General features: G+C 35.4%; 3 protein-coding genes and 1 long non-coding RNA gene across 4 annotated transcripts; all 4 read left to right on the plus strand.

Moving 5' to 3' along the window:
• The first annotated feature begins 2,536 nt into the window (after window positions 1-2,536).
• Window positions 2,537-2,951, plus strand: LOC111476572. Its single transcript, XR_002717125.1, has 2 exons — window positions 2,537-2,769; window positions 2,915-2,951. It is a non-coding gene; the product is annotated as an uncharacterized LOC111476572 (long non-coding RNA).
• A 6,385-nt stretch (window positions 2,952-9,336) lies between these two features.
• LOC111475857 (probable long-chain-alcohol O-fatty-acyltransferase 5) lies at window positions 9,337-10,328 on the plus strand. Its single transcript, XM_023119955.1, has 2 exons — window positions 9,337-10,101; window positions 10,188-10,328. The coding sequence occupies exons 1-2, from the start codon at window positions 9,337-9,339 to the stop codon at window positions 10,326-10,328; spliced, it is 906 nt and encodes a 301-aa protein (XP_022975723.1).
• A 3,956-nt stretch (window positions 10,329-14,284) lies between these two features.
• Window positions 14,285-15,376, plus strand: LOC111476789 (probable long-chain-alcohol O-fatty-acyltransferase 3). Its single transcript, XM_023120595.1, has one exon. It carries the CDS (start codon window positions 14,321-14,323, stop codon window positions 15,296-15,298), a length of 978 nt encoding a protein of 325 aa, XP_022976363.1. The 5' UTR covers window positions 14,285-14,320; the 3' UTR covers window positions 15,299-15,376.
• Window positions 15,377-19,924: 4,548 nt separating this feature from the next.
• LOC111476790 (probable long-chain-alcohol O-fatty-acyltransferase 5) lies at window positions 19,925-21,126 on the plus strand. Its single transcript, XM_023120597.1, has one exon. The coding sequence runs from the start codon at window positions 19,948-19,950 to the stop codon at window positions 20,902-20,904; it is 957 nt and encodes a 318-aa protein (XP_022976365.1). The 5' UTR covers window positions 19,925-19,947; the 3' UTR covers window positions 20,905-21,126.
• The last annotated feature ends 332 nt before the right edge of the window (window positions 21,127-21,458 follow it).

The raw sequence follows: 21,458 nt of genomic DNA on the forward strand, positions 1-21,458 counted from the left end.
TGCTTGTCCAAGACATGTTTTCCATAGCCACATGCCAAAATGTCCTCATACCGTCCCTTTTAAATCTCTCCAACTAAGAGCGTTCATATGATCTGAGAACCCGATCAACCCGGAATACTTAACCAAAACCATAAAGGTTGGGTTGAGTCAGATTTCTTTTCCAATTTGAGTTAGGTTGAATTTTAGGAAAACAAAAAATTTGGTCAATTTATAGGTTGACATTTTTTGGTCGAGTAAACCCGACCAACCTGTAAATAGAGTTATAACCCAACTTAATCATACTTTTAAAATTATTATGAGTATTAAAAATATTTTTCGTTTATACTCATGTTGGTAATACAGTGAAAACTTAATATTTGAATTTTATGAAATTTTAGTTATTAATACAATAGAACAAAAAAAACAATCCAACCCAGCTCGAAAATAGAGGTTGAGTTGAGTTGAGTTGTAAACTCTATTCAAGTTACTCGAGCCTCCAACTCAACCAACTTGAAATTTCGAGTTAATCCAAAAGATTTCTCCAACCGAACCTCACCCAACTTGTCATGGTCCTACTTTTTCAACCGCACGGTGTCTGGCTCTAATACCATTTGTAACAGCCCAAGCCCACCACCAGTAAATATTGTTCACTTTGGCTCGTAAACGTGTCTACTAGGGAGAGGTTTTCACACCCTTATAAGGAATGCTTCATTTCACTTTCTGACCAATGTGAGATTTCATAATCCACCCCCTTGGTGGCCCAGCGTTCTCGCTGGCACACCGTCCAATATCTAGCTCTAATACCATTTGTAATAGCCCAAACCCGCCGCCAGCAAATATTGTCTACTTTGGCTCGTTACGTATCGCCGTTAGCCTCACGATTTTAAAACGAGTCTACTAAGGAGAAGTTTCCACACTCTTATAAAGAATGTTTAGTTCCCCTCTCCAACCGATGTGGGATCTCACAATCTACCCCCTTTGGGAGCCCAACATCCTCGCTGGCACACCGTCCAGTGTCCAGCTCTAATACCGTTTGTAACAGCCTAAGCCCGCCGCCAACAAATATTGTCCGCTTTGACATGTTACGTCACAATATTAAAACGCGTCTACTAAGAAGAGGTCTCTACACCCTTATAAGGAATGCTATTCCACTCTCCAACCGATGTGAGATTTCACAATCCACCTCCCTTGAGGGCCCAACGTTTTCGCTGGCACACCGTTCAGTGTCTGGTTCTGATACCATTTGTAACAGCCCAAGCCCGCCGCCAGCAAATATTGTCCACTTTAGCCCGTTATGTATCATTGTCAGCTTCACGGTTCTAAAATACGTATGCTAGGAAGAGGTTTCTACACTCTTACAAGAAATAGTTTGTTCCCTTCTCTAACCGATACAGGATCTCACGAAAGGATTCATACATGTTCCAATACTAACACTGAAAGGATTCTTCAAAACCACCCTTAAACAAACTGTATGGATATGAAGATACACAGAGCTTCAGACAGCAAAGTAAAGAAGGCTAAGCTTTTACTGCATAAAAACACATAAGCCCATCTTACATCCCCAAGTTCACACCTTATCATTGATTACAACAGTAAGTTAAAAGCAAAAATGATATCGACTTTTCGAAACGATGCCCGTTACGTAAGTCGCTAGCATCATTGATCTGCAACTGGGATCAAGGATGAGTACTCATCAGTTTGTCCTGGTCAATCCATTATTTGGTGCCTGTTGAAAAAGAACAGGACAAGAAACATAGATTTCTGCTAAAGGTAAAGTAAGTATGCAACAGAGCTGGTTCTGCTAGAAAAAGCAGGCCAGAAACAAACTAATCCTTCATTTCTTCTTTTGAAAAGCATTCAGGAGTAGCATAATCACCATGTTTCATTATGTTTTTACAGTTTCGGATTGTTTTTCAGAGACCAATTTATACGAGAGATGTAACAGCTCAATCCCAAGCCCACCGCCAGTAGATATTGTCCTTTTTGAGCTTTCCCTTTTGGAGGAGGTTTTCACGCCCTTATAAAGAATGTTTCGTTCTCTTCCTCAACCGATGTGGGATCTCACAATCTACTCCTTCGGGGTTCAGCATCCTCGCTGACACTCGTTCCTTTCTTCAATCAATGTGGGATCTAACAATTTACATTGATTGGAGGGAGGAACGAATGCATCTAACATTTTTGGGGTTCAATGCAAACAGATACATAACATAATGAGGACGTATCCAGATGCACATGACACACATACATGCAATGGTATTAGAGCTAAATACTGGGCAGTGTGCAAGTGAGGACAATGAGCCCCGAAGGCGGATGGACATAAGGCGGTGTGCTAACGAGGACGCTGGGTCTCAAAGGTGGGTGGATTGTGAGATTCCACGTCGATTGGAGAGGGGAATGAGTGTCAACGACGATGCTGGGCCTCGAAAGTGGGTGAATTGTGAGATCCCACATTGATTGGAGAGAGAAGTGAGTGTCAGCGAGAACGCTGGGCCCGGAAGGTAGGTGGATTGTGAGATCCCACATCGATTGGAGAGAAGAACGAGTGCCAGTGAGGAAGCTGGGCCCGGAAGGTGGGTGGATTGTGAGATCCCACATTGATTGGAAAGAGAAATGAGTGTCAGCGACGATGCTGGGACTCGTAGGTAGGTGGATTATGAGATCCCACATCGATTGGAGAGGGGAATGAGTGTCAGTAAGAACGCTGGGCCCGGGAGGTAGGTAAGTGGATTGTGAGGTCCCATATCGATTAGAGAGGGGAACGAGTGCCAGCGAGGAAGCTGGGTCCAGAAGGTGGGTGGATAGTGAGATCCCAGATCGATTGAAAAGAGGAACAAGTGTCAGTGAGGACACTGTGCCCCGAAGGTGGGTGGATTGTGAGATCCCGCATCGATTGGAAAGAGGAACGAGTGCTAGCGAGAACGCTGAACCTCGAAAGGGGGGTGGATGTGAGATCCCACATCGTTTGGGGAGGATAACGAAACATTTCATACAAAGGTGTGGAAACCTCCCCCTGACAGACACGTTTTAAAAACCTTGAGGGGAAACCCGAAAGGGCAAACCCAAAGAGAACAACATCCACTAGCGGTAGATTTAGGCTGTTACAAGAAAACTCAAAACTCCAATTTTTAGCTCGACTTTCTATTTCTAATCGAATTACGAAGTCCTAGTTTAACAGGTCAATCAATCAGCAGCTTCCAACATGAACAGAAATTTCAATCAAATCAAATAATAAGCTCTTAATATATAAGAAAGTTAGAATGCACTAACCATCCTAGAAGATTAGCTATCATGAACTCCTAAATATATGATGGCTGCCTAAAACTTCAGGGATTCCCAGTGCATCCACAACCGAACAGTCCCTCCCAATCTATCCCATTCAGGGTCCAACGTCCTTCCTGGCACACCGCCTTGTGTCCACCCCCTTCAGAGCTCAACCTCCTCACTGGCATATCGCCGAGTGCCTAGCTCTAATACCATTTGTAACTGTCCGCCGCTAGAAGATATTATCCTCTATGGGTTTTCCCTTTCGGGTTTCCCCTCAAGGTTTTTAAAACGCATCTGCTAGGGAGAGGCTTCCACACCCTTATAAATATAAGAATGTTTCGTTCTCCTCCCTAACCGATGTGGGATCTCACAATCCACCCTTTTCAGGGCCCAACGCCCTCGCTGGCACCCATTCCCTCGATGTGGGACTCCCCAATCCACCCCCTTCAGAGCCTAGCGTCCTTCCTGGCACACCACCACATGTCCACCTCCTTTCAGGGCTCAACCTCCTCGCTGGTACATCGCCCAATGTCTAGCTTTGGTACCATTTGTAACGGCCCAAGCCTACCGCTAACAAATATCATCCTCTTTAGACTTTCACTTCCGGACTTCCCTTCAAGGTTTATAAAACACATATACTAGGGAGAGGTTTCCACACTCTTATAAACACATTAACCCTACCACGGAATGAAAACCAGCTAAGGGAAAGGGTTAGGGTTTGCAGCAGAAACAGAGTCGCGTAGAAGACATTGTATAGCTTGAGAAAGCTCTTGGTCTGTAACCATTTTAACTTCTTCTAGTGTTAACCGAAATTAACGGTCCCTCTCTCTCTCTGTCCCCGTCTCTGTTCTTTCTCTCTCTTTCTGTGTGAGTAGAACGACAAGATGACAAGGCGGTCCATTAGTGAAGAAAATTTTAAGTAACCGCAAGGTGGGTGTGGAGGTGAGGTAACAGACTAATCGATTTTTGCCACGTTGATTATGTCCCCCTCCCCTCTCTGTTGTTGTTTGTTTTTTTTTTTTTTTTTAATGAGGATTTAGCGGTCTTTAAGGTTTGAATTTCCTAATATTTTTATTAGTGATTTTTAAATGTATTATACAAGCTCTCATGGCTTTGTTTTGAGTTTTACAAAAGGTCTCATTTCAATAGAGAAAATATTTTTTGATTATAAACTCATGATCATTCTCTAAATTAGCCGACGTGAGACTTTCATCCACTAACATCTCCCCTCGAACAAAGTACGTCTCCCCTAATTGAGGCTCGACTCCTTTTCTTTTGCAATCTTAATCATTTTTTACTATGCCTTCAAGGAGCCTTGTCTCCTTTTCTGTTGGAGTTCTTTATTCGACATTTAAGGATTCTATTGACATGACTAAGTTTAGGGCATAGCTTTAATACCATGTTAGACGAACACAACTCTCCACAATGGTAACCTAACCCAAAAAAATTAGAAGTTCGGTTAGGTTAATTATTATAAAGATTGTTTGTGTTGCCCGAACAATTTGATTAAGTCTAAAATACTTCCAACACGACTCACCAGCATGGCTACTATTTGATAAAAAATTAATTTTTATTCTTACCCATACAAATCAAATGACAAATTCTCACCATCGTGAATTCACAATTCATTCGAGATTAATATCGAGCCATACGTAATTATTTTTTAAATAGTAATATTCTAGATTAATTAATTTATAAAAAGAGATTAAATATTTTACCGTACAATCTTATACAAACTTACTGTATAAAATATATTTACTCACGTGTCTTCACATGAACGATTTGAATAAAACTATAACAAAATACATCACATCACATCAGTATCAATAGTGTTATATACCCAATCTATACACAGAATCTTTGGGCAATTATTCGATTATGATCCTCCTATATGTCAATTACGTGTTGTTTACGTTTACCATAATAGCCTTGAATTCACAACCTATACGAGAGTTCTTCTTCGCATTAGCTAATTAAGAGGAAGCGCTCGAACGGTAAACCAAGCCTCAGCTTCGGAGCCATTTTACATGCGGAACCTAAAGGGAACGAAAATTGGGCCATCGGCCCATGAACCCGCCTCACATTCAGCCCACCAGAAGCCCATTCCCAAAAAGATCTAATGAAGCCCACGGCATCACTAGATTCTGTTAGCCCAACACTGTATGATAGGCCCAAGCGCGTGGGAAAAGCCAGGTCCGCGAAGCGGTCACATTCCACAGCACGTGCCTAAGTTGTCCCAACGCGTGCAATCCGACTCGAGCTGGCTTCAATGGCTCGACCATGTTGTCGGCTCGCAAATAGCAATGCTACTCATTTGTTCCATGAATTCAAAGCCGAACCGAGTCAGTTCAAGTTCAGAAAAATGAACCCAAATCAACTCAAAAAGCTAATCCAACCTAACTTTTATAGTTCGAGTTGGATTAGTCCGAGTTGTCGGATTGAATGTATACCCCTAGCTACCAGAGATGTGCACTAGGATGGAAGTAGAGATTCTCGACCGAAAATTAGTGGAGATTGAATTTACCATGAATAATTTTTGTCATTAATTATTGTTTTTTAAAATATATTTATTTAAAAGTTTTTATTTTTCAATATAATTTTTAATAAAAAAATTACTAATAAAATCATAACAAAGTTTTAGTTTAAATATTAAAATTAAGATCTCAAAATTAACAATTTTTTTAAGCATATATATATATTAAGTGAGGTGGGGACGAGAAATATAAACTCATCTCTGAACTCATTTATTTAATAGAAAAAATATTATCCACTCCCTGTCTCATTCCTGATCTAAATGGGGAATTCCCTTCTCATTCGAGGGGGTCGATTTTCTAAATAAATAGAATATCGTAGGTCTAGATCACGTGAAACGTGCGAACGTTTGACTAAGACAAGCTTAGAAGCAACAATTTGAGCTTGAAACAATAAATGAACTCGTTGTTTGAATGCCTACGAACTAGTTGGATAAAACTGTTGTGATGTGATTTTGACCGACTTAATGGACGTCGGTCCATAGGCTACCAGACTATTACTCTAATAACAAGAAGTTAAAATCTCGAGTTTCGGTCGAGTATCAATTATGAAATTTCTACTCATATTTTGATAGGAAAGCACATGCCATAAAAGCATCATAATAATTACCAAATAATAATAATAATTATAATTTATAAATTATCAAATATTTTAGAAAATATGATTTGTGGGGGAAAATTACTAACCTCGTGATGTGTCATTGTCACACGTGTCAAAGAATCATTTGTCAAAAAAATTATTGTAAGTTTCATTCTTGCTTTAAACATTCACGTTGTTTTTTTCTTAATATATATTTAGAATAAAATTTATAAAATTATCTTATAAATATATATTTTTCATTTTTTTTTAATTATTTTTCATTCTCTTAAGTTAACCATATTCATTTAAAATTTTAAAATTTGGTTTTTTTTTTTTTTAATTTAAAATGTTTTTTAAACTAAATATCAAAATAAATAAAAAAATGTTAGAAGGGTAACAAAACATTTCTTAAAAGGTTATGTAAACCTCACCCTAGAAGAAGCGTTTAAAACCGTGAGGCTGATGACGATACATAATAAGCCAAAATGGACAATATCTGTTAATGGTAATAGCGGTGGACTTACGCTATTACAAATAATTCCGAAACTAGATATCGGGCAGTGTGTCAGCGAGAACGTCGGTCCCCAAGAGGGATAAATGGTTTGAACGATTACAAATTGTATTAAAGGCAGACATTAGGCGCTGTGTCAATGAGGACGCTGGACTCCGAAGAGGGGTAAATGGTAAGATCGTGTTCATTAAATATGTTAATTAATTTGAGATAACAAGTACCGAAGAAAATAAGCTAAAATAGTAACGTGACAAACATTAACTACATGTCTAGATTTTTTTTTTCTAGAAGTTAAACAATCACCCGTCATTGTCTCAAAATAACGAAACACGTAATGGGAAATGCAAAAGTCACAATTCACTCGTAGACCTAAAACTTTAAATTAAGATTCACACATGTTTTAATATACATAGGTGTTCACAAAATAAGTCATATTTATAGCTTTGAATCGAAAAGTTGGTATTCTAATTGTTAAAAGCGAGTAAATTTAAATATGGTTCGGTAGATAATATATCATTATCAAAGTCCATAAAAAACAGATAGGAAAATATTTAGAAACTCTATATCGGATATGAACGAAGTTAAAATAGATATTATTTATATTATTTCGGGTTGAAATTTATTAAATTAGAATAAAGTGTGTTGGAATTATACTTGGAAATAGAAATAGAAACATATGAACTAGATGAATAGCAATGTGGTTGAATTTATGATTCAATCAATTTTCTTGTGACCAATGAACACAAATCTTATTAAATAAAGCAGCTCGATAAGACCCTATACCCAAAGCTAACATCATATAACCCAATTGAGACATCGTAGAATAGGTTAAAATAGCTCCAAATAGTACTGTTATTATACCTATAAAAGCTATTAGATTCATGATGTAAGATATTACTATAAAAAGCGAAAGAAGCCGAGTGATAAGAAAAATTTCCGCTGCTACCATCGTAGCAGCATGTATAAGAGCCGAAATCGGGGTAGGACCCTCCATAGCATCAGGTAACCATACATGAAGAGGAAATTGAGCAAATTTAGCAACTGTACCTGCAAATAATAGGACGGCGCACAAAGTAACAAATAATAAATTAACCTCATTATTATAAATCAAGTTATTGAATATTTTAAATAAATCCCGAAATTCAAAACTCAGTTGTTGTCCAATAAAGACCTAAAATCCCTAATAATAAACCAAAATCCCCCACGCGATTAGTTACAAATGCCTTTTGACAAGCATTTGGTCGAGTGAACCAAAAACCTAATAATAGATAATAACACATTCCAACCAATTCCCAAAAAATATAAAAATAAATATGTATGTATATGTGTATGTGTATCTATATGTATATGTATGTATGTATACATGTATATATGTATGTATGTATATGTGTATGTATATGTGTATGTGTATATATGTGTATATATGTGTATATATATGTATGTACATGTGTATATATGTATGTATATGTATATGTGTATATATATGTATATGTATGTATGTATATGTGTATATATGTATGTATATGTGTATATATATATGTATATGTATGGATGTATATGTATGTATATATATGTATGTATGTATATGTGTATATATGTATGTATGTATATGTGTGCATATACATACATTTACATATACATATATATGTATATACACATAGTATATATACACATATACATATATACACACACATATATATGTATGTATGTATATGTGTATGTATGTATATATATATATGTGCATATATACATATATATATATATATGTATGTATGTATATGTATGTACAAGTATATGTGTATAAAAATACATATAAAAATATATATATATATTAAACTAATAAAAATATCCATTTATTTAAAAAATATTTTTATGCTTTTAAAATTTTTAATAATATATTTAAACTAAAAAAAAATTAAAAATAGTTTTCCAGTTAATTTGAATAAAAAAATATATTTTTAATACTATGAATTTAAAATTTATTTTTTAAAAAATTTAAGAATACTAATATTATTTTTTTTTTTTTGAAAGTTGACAGGATAAATAATAAATTTTTAAAAAATTTAAAAATATTTTTGATGTTTTTAAGGAAGATTATAAGATGATTAATTAAAATTTTAAAATTTCAAAAATATTTTTTAAAATCAATACTAATGGCTTTCTTTCTAAATTAACTATAATATTTTTTAAAATTATTTTCAAAAGTTTAAAATTATAAAAACCTTTCTATACATATATTATCCAATAATTTCTCCAATATAATTTTTATTCAAAATTCAAAATATCTTAATATATCATATAATATTTCAAAACAAATGTTCCTTTTAACAAAAATTTAAAATTTAATATTGTAACAAATCTCTCACATTACAATATATATATATATATATATATATATATATATATATATATATCTGTGGATGTGTATAAAAGTTGTAATTTCACAAAGAAAATCAAGAAAAATTGGCGCCATGGAAGGTGAACTCAAGAGCTTCATCAAGGTCTTCATCTCAATAATGGCGTCCCTCTTATACTCTTACTTCATAGCTTCAAAGCTTCCCAAAGGCAAATTCAGGTTCTTCTCTCTCCTCCCAATTTTCTCTCTCTTCGCCGTCCTTCCCCTCTCTCTCTCCACCGTCTTCCTCACCGGAACCGTCACCTTCTTCATCACTTGGCTCACAACCTACAAACTCCTCCTCTTTTCCTTCAATTTAGGCCCTCTTGTTTCCGACCCACCATTGAAATTCCCCTTATTTGCCTTGATTGCTTGCCTCCCAATCAAAATCAAGCCAAAAAAAACCGACCCAGATTACAAAAATCTCAAAAAAATTCCAAATCCCAAGTTGCCACTTAATTTACCCTCCAAAATAGTTATTTTCGCCGGATTTATCGCCGCCGCCGACCTCGTTGACCGGCTCCGGCCAAATGTGAAGCTCTGCGTCTACTCGGCGCTGTTGTATATCTTCGTCGACATTCTTCTTGGTGTACCGAGTGTTTTCGTTCGATTGACATTTGGTGGCGTCGAGCTCGAACCGGGGTCGAACGAGCCGTACTTGATGACATCGCTCCAAGATTTTTGGGGGAGAAGATGGAATTTATTGGTGTCGAATTCTCTCCGATATAGCGTTTACAAGCCGGTCCGAGCAGCCATGGAGGGTCTAATCGGGCCGACATGGGCGGCGGGAGTGGCGGTGATGGCGGTGTTTGTGGTGTCCGGAGTGATGCATGAGCAAATGGTGTGTTACCTTACTAGAGAGTTTCCCACTTGGGAAATCACGTGGTTTTTTGTTGTTCAAGGTGTGTGTGTGGTGGTGGAATCCAGGTTGAAGGCCGCCGTGGGGCGACGGTGGCGGCCGCCGTCGGTGGTGGCGGGTCTGTTGACGTTGGCGTTTTTGATGGTCACCGCCGCGTGGTTGTTCTATCCGCCGTTCTTGAAGGCCGGTACTTTTGCAAGTCTTCTTAGAGAATTGAAGATGGTGGGAAAGTTCCTATTGGAAACATTTAAAAATTAATGAAATATCTAAAATTAGTGATTAAAAATAAAAACTTTATTTTAATTTTGTATTAGCATTATATATTTGAGTCGTGGTTTATGTCGTTTGTTGTTCGGGATATCCTTAATAGCTATTTTACATTAAAAAAATTTATCTTATATATCAACTTGAGTATAATTCAACTGATTAAATAATATATTATCAGTCAAAAATTCGAATCTTATTTTGTTTCAAGCATACTCTCTACTAATTGGGGCCCTCCCTTCACCACCTCCCTGGGGATGGTCTACAGGGTTCATAACTACTCCTCTTACTACACGACGCTTACCTAGCCAACATTTAGATTCGGCTCTACCCAAACTTTTCTGGTTTACCCCAGCATTCCCCACTTGTCCGACTGTTGCTGAGCAATTTTTGGATATCAAACGGACCTCCCCAGAAGGTAATTTTAACGTGACCGATTTTCCCTCTTTTGCAATCAGTTTCGAGACGTCAAATCATCTCTCTTGAGACATCTCATTGTTTGAAATTATGGGTTTTTTTTTTTCATAAAGATAGTTTGGTTAAATTTTTTTATTAGAAATCTATTAATAACATGTGTTAAACAATTAATTTTATATAATTATTTGTGGTTAATTAGTTTATTTTTATTAAGTTAAACTATTAAAAATAATTTTAATTATTTATTTATTAATTAGTATATTAAGAATAAAATACTTTAAATTTTATGTTTTTTTAGGTCCAACCTAATGGGATGTTAATGCTTTTGCCCCTTCTAATGGGCATATGAATCAAAGCCCAAAGTTCATTTCTTAAGGCCCAATAATAACATTTGACAGGAAAATTTGATAGTCCAAAGCCCAATACTATTGGGCCATGAGGCCCATATAATCCACATTTTAGAGAGATTAAAGGGATGTAGATATTTAAAATATTATAAATATACATACCAAATAAAATCTAAATAAAATTAACTCTAAAAATAATCCAAACTTAAAAATATGTTAAAGTTTTTTAACCTACATGATCTACGCCCGATTGACTACCTACATGATTTACGCCTTCTCATAGGACGAATCCACCATCTAGGATAATCCAACTGAAGTATCAAGTCTCACTTCCCTGATCGGTCCAATGCATAGCACAATGGTACTATACCAGAGTGTAAACTCTGTTGGATGATGAAAGTCTCACACCGGCTAACTTAGGGAATGATCATGAGTTTATAAACAAAGAAAATTCTCTCCATTGGTATGTGACCTTTTAGGGAAGCCTAAAACAAAGCCATGAGAGTTTATGTTGGACAATATCATACTATTGTGGAGAGTTGTGTTCATCTAACATGGTATCAGAGTCATGTTCTAAACTTAGTCGTGCCAATAGATTGGTGAATTGAACAAAGGACTCCAAAAGAAAAGGAATCGAACCTCCTCGATTAAGGGGATGCGTACTTTGTTCGAAGAGAGGTGTTGGATGATGAAAGTCCCACATCGGCTAATTTAGGGACTCTCTTGGATGATGAAAGTCCCACATCGGCTAATTTAGGGACTCTCTCCATTGTTGGAAAAGCCCAAACATAAGCTCTCATCAACAAAGCCATGAGAGCTTATGTTGGACAATATCATACCATTGTGGAGAGTTGTGTTAATCTAACATGATATCAGAGTCATGTTCTAAACTTAGTCGTGCCAATAGATTGGTAAATCGAATGTTAATCTAACATGATATCAGAGTCATGTTCTAAACTTAGTCGTGCCAATAGATTGGTAAATCGAACAAAGGACTCCAAAAGAAAAGGAGTCGAGTCTCCTCGATTAAGGGGAGGCGTACTTTGTTCGAAGAGAGGTGTTGGATGATGAAAGTCCAACATCGGCTAATTTAGGGACTCTCTTGGATGATGAAAGTCCCACATCGGCTAATTTATGGACTCTCTTGGATGATGAAAGTCCCACATCGGCTAATTTAGGGACTCTCTCCATTCTTGGAAAAGCCCAAACATAAGCTCTCATCAACAAAGCCATGAGAGCTTATGTTGGACAATATCATACCATTGTGGAGAGTTGTGTTAATCTAACATGATATCAGAGTCATGTTCTAAACTTAGTCGTGCCAATAGATTGGTAAATCGAACAAAGGACTCCAAAAGAAAAGGAGTCGAGTCTCCTCGATTAAGGGGAGGCGTACTTTGTTCGAAGAGAGGTGTTGGATGATGAAAGTCCAACATCGGCTAATTTAGGGACTCTCTTGGATGATGAAAGTCCCACATCGGCTAATTTATGGACTCTCTTGGATGATGAAAGTCCCACATCGGCTAATTTAGGGACTCTCTCCATTCTTGGAAAAGCCCAAACATAAGCTCTCATCAACAAAGCCATGAGAGCTTATGTTGGACAATATCATACCATTGTGGAGAGTTGTGTTAATCTAACATGATATCAGAGTCATGTTCTAAACTTAGTCGTGCCAATAGATTGGTAAATCGAATAAAGAACTCCAAAAGAAAAGGAGTCGAGCCTCCTCGATTAAGGGGAGACGTAGTTTGTTCGAAGAGAGGTGTTGAATGATGAAAGTCCCACATCCGCTAATTTAGGGACTCTCTTGGATGATGAAAGTCTCACATCGGCTAATTTAGGGACTCTCTCCATTCTTGGAAAAGCCCAAACATAAGCTCTCATCAACAAAGCCATGAGAGCTTATGTTGGACAATATCATACCATTGTGGAGAGTTGTGTTTATCTAACATGGTATCAGAGTCATGTTCTAAACTTAATCGTGCCAATAGATTGGTGAATCGAACAAAGGACTCCAAAAGAAAAGGAATCGAACCTCCTCGATTAAGGGGAGGCGTACTTTGTTCGAAGAGAGGTGTTGCACATCGGCTAATTTAGGGACTCTCTCCATGTTGGAAAAGCCCAAACAAAGCCATGAGAGCTTATGCTCAAAGTGGACAATATCATACCATTGTGGAGAGGTGTTCATCTTATCGTACCACTGTACCGGTTGCTAATAGCCTAAAAAACTACCTTTGTCTTTCAAAATTGTCTGTGATCTTTTAAGTCTCAAGGATAGTTTTTACGATAATTACATACATGTTGAGCTGGGAGCGTTACACGTAAAGCTCTAAATCACCAATTTTTACCTACAATAAATTCCAAATAAATGAAATCAAACAACTTAGAGTAAATGGGCAAACATACAAGAAACGGATGTGTCTAGATAACTTAACTTTTTTGGGTATCAACACAATCAAATCTTAAAAGAAGATGAGAGTTGAGATTTGTATGTCTCATCAATAATGTATTATTATTTAATATTATTTATTTATCTTTAATGGTAATATAATAATTATACCATCTATTTTATAATTATTATGAATTATTTGATTCAAATCCTTCGTGAACACAACAATTTTAAAACCGCGTCTACTAGATAAATTTCCACACATTTATAAAAAAAAAAATTAATTTTCTAACACGGGGTTTCACTCAAACATCAACTAAACTAAAAAGACTCGACCAGAATTGTAGTAGTTTTCGATTTTAAATGATACATTAAAGATGTTTATAAGGTGGAAACGAGAAATTCTCAATTTATTTTTGTAAAGAATTTCCGGTGTTAATTTTTATTTTACAATATAATTTCTGTTATAAATTATAAATTCTGTCATAATTTCTTTGTTTCAGCTGTTATTTGAGTGATTGGAAAGACGCTGGAATCGTTATTCCAAACTTACACTATTAAAATATTCACCGTAAAAAAACCCACAAAATAATTTCTAAAAACTCAAATTTCAATACTACAGCGTAATATTTCATATTAAAAAATCATTTATTTACGAAACGAGTAAAATAATAATAATAATATATATATATAACGAAATAGAATGAAGTGAGAATTTGGGAAAATAAGGGGAACATAATCTTCATCCCGAGTCTCATTTAGCTAACCCTAAACCTCTAATATGGGTAGCGAACTCATAAGCTTCATGAAGGTGTTACTCATATCCATGGTCTCTCTATTGTATTGCTATTTCATAGCTCAAAAACTTTCCAAAGGCAAATTCAGGCTCATTTCATTCCTCCCCGTCTTCTCCCTCTTCCTCGTTCTCCCTCTCTACGTCTCGTCCGCCTTTCTCTCGAGCAACATTTCCTTCTTCGTCACCTGGCTCACGACCTTTAAGCTCATTCTATTCTCATTCAATTTAGGTCCTTTAGCTTTCGACCCGAAATTATCGCTCAGTTTGTTTGTTTCTATTGCGTTCTTACCAACCAGAATCAAGCATAACAAAACAGCCAAATACGTTCAAAATCATGACGATCTCGGCAACGAACCACGCCCTAAGCTGCCTCTAAGTTTGCCTGCCAAGGTGGTGATATTTGCTATGTTGGTCATGGGTGGGAGGCACTTAGAAATTGGGGGTCCCATTGCAAAATTGTACTTGAATTGTGCAACGTTGTATTTCTATTTAGACATGATTATGAGTCTTTCTAATGTATTTGTTCGATCGAGATTTGGTGTCGAGGTTAGACGACCGTTCGACGAGCCATATCTTGCGACGTCACTTCAAAATTTTTGGGGACGGAGATGGAATCAATCTGTGTCGGAAACTTTGCATACTGCTGTTTATCAACCCGTTCGTTATGAAATCGGAGTTCCGCGGTGGATGGCGGTGGTCGTAGTGTTTGTGGTGTCCGGGTTGATGCATGAGCTTTTGCTTTACTATATCATTAGAGCGATTCCAACGTGGGAAATTACATGGTTCTTTGTTGCTCATGGACTGTGTGTGGCTGTGGAGATTGAGCTGAAGAGGGCTTTGGGGAAAAGGTGGCGGATTCATTGGGCGGTGTCCCGACCACTCACGATAGCGTTTTTAGTAGCCACCATTCATTGGTTGTTTTTTCCACCGCTGTTGAGGATAAAACACTCCCCAAGTGGCTAGGTCACCTGTCGTGTGTCGTGTGCCAAAGTTGAACGGTGTAGAATTTGAATGAAATATCATTAGTACGAGTATCATGAGTCTCACCTTTTTATAATTCATGAGCGTTTTTCTAGACTCTTATGGTAAGGTATTAGTTTTTACATCTTTGTATTGGTCACCAAAAACAGTATTTTCTGTAACAGCTTAAGCTCACTAATAATAGATATTATCTACTTTGACCCGTTACATATCGTCATTAGTCTCACAATTTTAAAACGTGTCTGTTAAGAAGAGGTTTCAAACAACCTTATAAGGTATGTTTCGTTCTCCTCTCCAAACAATGTAGGATTTCGTACTCTGTATCTCGCTTCTGGGTTGTTATATTGAATGTCAACTTGAATATAATTCAACTCATTAAACTCATCTCTTGAGACATTCATTATTTGAAATTATGGGATCTTATTTTTTTCGTTCATAAAAATTGGTCCGGTTAAAAATTTTGTTTAGAATATAGTTAAACAATTAATTTTATATAATTATTTATGGTTAATTTGTTTATTTTTATTACTTTAAACTATTAAAATAATTTTAATTAATTAATTATTAATTAGTATATTAAGAATAAAATAGTTTTTTTAGGTTATTTAACCATCATTAAATTAAATAAATGATTTTAATAAAATTATAATTTATATTTTTAAATATAATTACATCATAACAAATTGACTGATTATATTTATTAAGCAAAAATATATTTAGAACGTAAATTCTAAAAATTATATTTATTTGAAAATAATGTGTATTATCATATTTCAAAACCTTCCAACCAAATGGGCTGTTAAGGCCTTTGCAATTCTAATGGGCTATGAAACAAAGCCCAAAGTCCATTTCTTAAGGCCCAATAATAACATTTGAAAGGGAAATTTGACAGTCCAAAAGCCCAATACCATTGGGCCATGAGGCCCATGTAACCCACATTTTAGGGAGATTAAAAGGGACGTAGATATTTAAAATATTATAAATATAAATACCAAAAAAAATCTAAAAAAATAGAAAAATAAATAAATTAACTCCAGAAATAAAGGCTAAATTAATAACTTCCTACTCAAAAATATCACAAAATTTTAAAAAATTTAATAATATCTTTAAATTTTAATTTTTTTAAATATCTTTCCACTAAAAAAAAATAAAAAATAGTATACATGAAACTTTAAAAATAATATTAACATTTAAAAAAATATTTTTTAACTTTTTAAAAAAATTTAAAACTTTTTAAAAGTATTAAATAAGTTTAAAAAAATTTAATTGTATTTTTAAAATAGATAAAATACATTTTAAACTTACGTCAAGGGTACCTTTGAAATTTTTTAAAAGTTTAAGGATATAATTGAAATTTTAAAAAAATTATAGATATTTGGTAAACGACGTAGTTGAAGGGTATATTTATTAATTTAATCTAAAATAAAATTAAATAAATCATCAAACTTAAATTCCATATATTTTTAAATAATTACATTAAAAAATTAGTAGTTATTTAAAACGTACGAATAATTGAGCAGCAATAAATAATTAGTTTTCCATTGGTAGGAATATTCGAAATACCCTAAAAAAGAATATTCCAAGAATCCACAATTTCATAAACTCAATAAAATAATTACATAATTATTTACATTTTATTGGTGTAAATAATAAATAGATTTTAAAATTAAATTATGATATCTTCGTACACGGTTTGTTATATAATAAAAAAACGGTTTTTATTGTGAAATTTTTAGTTGGATAGCGTTTGGTTATTGTTTTCGAACTAACATTTTAATATCCAAAATTTTCTGTTTTTCATACCGATTTAGTTATTGTACTATCAAAGTTATAGCTATAAATGTTTATTTAATTCATGGAGCTCGAGAAGGGTACATAATTTTTTTTTTTGCGGTAGTTTTGAAGCTAGGGATCTATTAGTATATTTAAAAAAGAAAAATTAATCGTAAAAATATTAATAGAACTTTTAAAGGATTAAAAATATTTTTTTAAGACAGAAGCACGGAACGGTTTCATTTATATATAAAGAACTAAGTATATTCTTAATTTTTATACGGCTAAATTAATAAAAATACGTTTAAATTTTTCATTTTATCTCAAAAATATCCTTGAACTTTTAAAAGAATATTAAAAAGTTTGAAGATAATGTATGAGGTGTCAATAGACTGTTTTCGAGAAAAATGATGTTTAAGATATATTCCATAATTAATTATTATAATATATTATCCAAATTTTATATCGGATAAGATTTTATTTTAATTTTTTTTTTATACAAATGATGTTTTTAAATTTTATTTATATTTTTATATGGACTATAAATATATTTTTAACTTTTTTAAAATTTAAGGATATTTTTTAAATAAATTATTAGATTTAAAAAATATATATTAAAATTTTAAATTTGAGAAATATTTTTAACACAAAAAAAATATATTTATCAAATTTTTTCCGAACTTTCCGGAATTTAATAACTTTGAAAATAATTAAATAAAATTATTGAAATGACCCACCTACCCCTCCACCTACCCCTCCACCTAACTGTTCATCAAATGAAGAGACAAATCAATTGGTCATAATAGAATGAGCATCCCAACAAAGGCAATACATTTATTGGGTTGGTGGCTCGAGTCCTCCGACTAAGACTTTATTTTCGAATTGAATCGTTGAATATTTTTTTAATTATTTTCTTAGTCTTCGTAATAATCTTAAGAGTAGAGTAAGATTGAATCGGGTCGTAAATTTGTTTTCAGGTTAGTCAGGTCGACACACATATCGGCTCGAATTTTCAGCTTTCCATGAATCCAACCGAACCTAGATTTGTCTTTTTACCATAATTTTATGACATGCATTTATTTCGAACTTTTTTAGTTTGAGTTTTACCTACCATGCTGTTACAATCTTAATTTCGTGGCACCAAAAAATAGGACGTGACTATGGATTATGCAGTGTAATATGAATATACAGGTGAACTACTATAACATTTCGCGCAATTTTAAACCATTTGACATCAATTTCAAAAACCCGTGTAAAATTGAATGCATGTACATATGTTCAATTTAAGTTTTAAAGAGGGAACGAGTTACGGAAATATGTGGACAAGACAAACGCCTTGGGTGACATCTATCTAGTGGATATTGAGCTCTCGAGCACCTCCTTGCCTCGACTAGCAACATCATGCACCTAAAAAGGGAGATTAAAAGGGGATGAGTTTATAAATTTAGGCTATAAGCAATTGCATCATTGACCTAGTAGGAGACCACATGCTTTACTCTAGGCTTGAGTAGCTAGCTTGTAACTGGTACTCGAGATTGAGGCGTTACCTCACAAAACGTTCTCTTTGATGGAGACAACATGGTGTGTGTTAATATGTTCGTCATTTATGGGAGGTTAGTTGGCAAACTTTTCTCATAGGATCGTAACGTCACCCAAAATCGAGGGAAGCGATCTCCTGTATGTGCCATCTCCATTAACTACCTGCATGATCTACGTCCTGTTATAGGACGAATCCATAATGCAAGATAATTCAACTGAACTATCAAGTCTAACTTACCTAATCGACCCCATGCTTAGCTCAACGATACTGTACTAGAGTGAAAACTCGGTCGATAACGTACCGGTTGCTAATAGCCTAGGAGACTACCTTTGTCTTCTAGAGTTGTCTTGGTGGTCTTCTAAGTCTCTAGAGTTGTTTGACGGTCTAGACACGGATTCACGCCTTCAAGTTTCTCGATTCCAAATCCTCGAGTCTAGTTCAAAAAATAAGGAGATAGCCATAAGTAATTACATAGGTGTTAGAGCTCGGATGTTAATTAAAATCATGGGTTTATAAATATTTTAAAATAAATGAAATTAAAATGCTTTGTTATCCTAAAATTAATTAATTAATTAGTTAAAATTATTTAATTTGAGAATAATGTTCAACCTTAAAAAAAATGTTTCAAAAAAAAAAAAAAAAAATATATATATATATATATATATATATATATGTAACGAGGCAGAGCCGAGTGGAAATTTGGGTGAGGACGGGAATATAATCTTCATCTCTAGTCTCATTTAACTAACGAAGAGAAATCTCTCCTCAGTCACTCTCTCTACTCTATTCGGAGCGGTTTAGGGCGAAGACAGGGTATATAATCTTCGTCTCGAGTTTTATTTAGCTAATGAAGAGAAATCTCTCCTCAGTCTCTCTCTCGTTCTCTACTCCATTCGAAACAATCTAGGGCTAAGACCCAAATATAATCTTCGACCCGAGTTTTATTTAGCTAATGAAGGAAAATCTCTCCCTGATCTCTTTCTCATTCTCTACTCCATTCGGGACAGTCTAGAGCGAAGACGGGATATATAATCTTCGACCCGAGTTTTATTTAGCTAACGAAGAGAAATCTCTCCTCAGTCTCTCCCTCGTTCTCTACTCCATCTGAAATGATCTAGGGCGAAGACCCGAATATAATCTTTGACTCGAGTTTTATTTAGCTAACGAAGGAAATCTCTCCTCAGTCTCTCTCTAAGACGGCCTATGCTAGTTAAATGAACATATGTGCTGCATAAATGAGTTGATAAGTATAAATAGAAGTATAGAGCTTTAGAAATTCACAAAACCAACAAAATTTTGGTAAGCCAAGACCTCCAATATGGGTAGCGAACTCATAAGCTTAATGAAGGTGATACTCATATCCATGGCCTCTCTATTGTATTGCTATTTCATAGCTCCAAAACTTCCCAAAGGCAAATTCAGGCTCATTTCATTCCTCCCCGTCTTCTCCCTCTTCCTCGTTCTCCCTCTCTACGTCTCGTCCGCCTTCCTCTCGAGCAGCTTCGCCTTCATCGTCACCTGGCTCACGACTTTTAAGCTTGTTCTATTCTCATTCAATTTAGGTCCTTTAGCTTTCGACTCGAAATTATCGTTCCCTTTATTTGCTTCTATCGCGTTCTTACCAACCAGAATCAAGCATAGCAAAACCGCCAAATACGTTCAAAATCAAGAAGAGGTTGGCAAAGAACCACATCCTAAGATACCTCTAAACTTGCCCGCCAAGGTGGTGATATTTGTTATGCTGATCATGGGCAAGAAGTACTATGAAATTGTGGATCCCATTGCAAAATCGTGCATGAATTGTGCAATGTTGTATTTTTATTTAGACATGATTATGTGTCTTTCTAACGTGTTTGTTCGGTCGAGATTTGGTGTTGAGGTTAGTCGACCATTTAACGAGCCGTATCTCGCTACGTCGCTTCAAAATTTTTGGGGCCGACGGTGGAATCGATTGGTGTCGGAAACTTTGCATAACGCTGTTTATCAACCCGTTCGTTATGAAGTCGGAGGGCCGCGGTGGATGGCGGTGGTCGTTGTGTTTGTGGTGTCCGGGTTGATGCATGAGCTTTTGTTGTACTATATTATTAGAGTCATTCCAACGTGGGAAGTTACATGGTTCTTTGTTATTCATGGGCTGTGTGTGGCTGTGGAGATTGAGCTGAAGAGGGCATTGGGGAAAAGGTGGCGGATTCATTGGGCAGTGTCCGGACCACTCACGACGGTGTTTTTGGTCGCCACCGCTCATTGGTTGTTATTTCCACCGTTGTTGAGGTGAAATACTCTCCAAGTGGCTAGTGTCACATTACGTTCTGGCGTGGATCGTGTGTCGAACAATGTAGAATTTGAATGAAATATCATTGTTACGAGTATTACGAGTCTCACCCTTTAATAATTCGTGAACGTTTTTTAAGTAATCACTTGATTTGTGGATGCTTTTGTAGACTTTTTCAGATAAGGTATTTGTTCTTGTATCTCTGCATGAATGACCGTTTTTAGTCTTGTAACTAAAAGTGCTCGAGTTCATCGTTTCTAATCAATTTGTATCGAGTTATCTTAAGCTTAACATTATTTTAACCCATTTTTTTTGTACATGTCACAAGTCGTGAATCACGAAGAAACAACGCTAAAATATGCCACTTTATGATTGTTCATTGTTTTGTCCCCGCTTTTGAGGATGAAACACTTCCCTAGTGGCTAGTGTGACTGAACAACAACAGAGTACTTTCTTGCCATTAATTGAGTATTTACTCTCGGGTTTTCTCTCCTTATAGCATTTGAATGAAACTTCGAGTGAAATATCTTTATTATGAGTATTACCAGTCTCACCCT

The sequence above is a fragment of the Cucurbita maxima genome, unplaced genomic scaffold (genome assembly GCF_002738345.1).
Source record: "Cucurbita maxima cultivar Rimu unplaced genomic scaffold, Cmax_1.0 Cma_Scf00003, whole genome shotgun sequence".
Taxonomy (NCBI): Eukaryota; Viridiplantae; Streptophyta; class Magnoliopsida; order Cucurbitales; family Cucurbitaceae; genus Cucurbita; species Cucurbita maxima.

Excerpts from the sequence above, each read along its gene's own strand:
- LOC111475857 (XM_023119955.1), top strand. The coding sequence starts at position 9,337 with ATGGAAGGTGAACTCAAGAGCTTCATCAAGGTCTTCATCTCAATAATG. Across the intron at positions 10,102-10,187 it reads GAGTGATGCATGAGCAAATG|GTTGAAGGCCGCCGTGGGGC; the intron begins GTGTGTTACCTT and ends GGTGGAATCCAG.
- LOC111476790 (XM_023120597.1), top strand. The coding sequence starts at position 19,948 with ATGGGTAGCGAACTCATAAGCTTAATGAAGGTGATACTCATATCCATG.
- LOC111476789 (XM_023120595.1), top strand. The coding sequence starts at position 14,321 with ATGGGTAGCGAACTCATAAGCTTCATGAAGGTGTTACTCATATCCATG.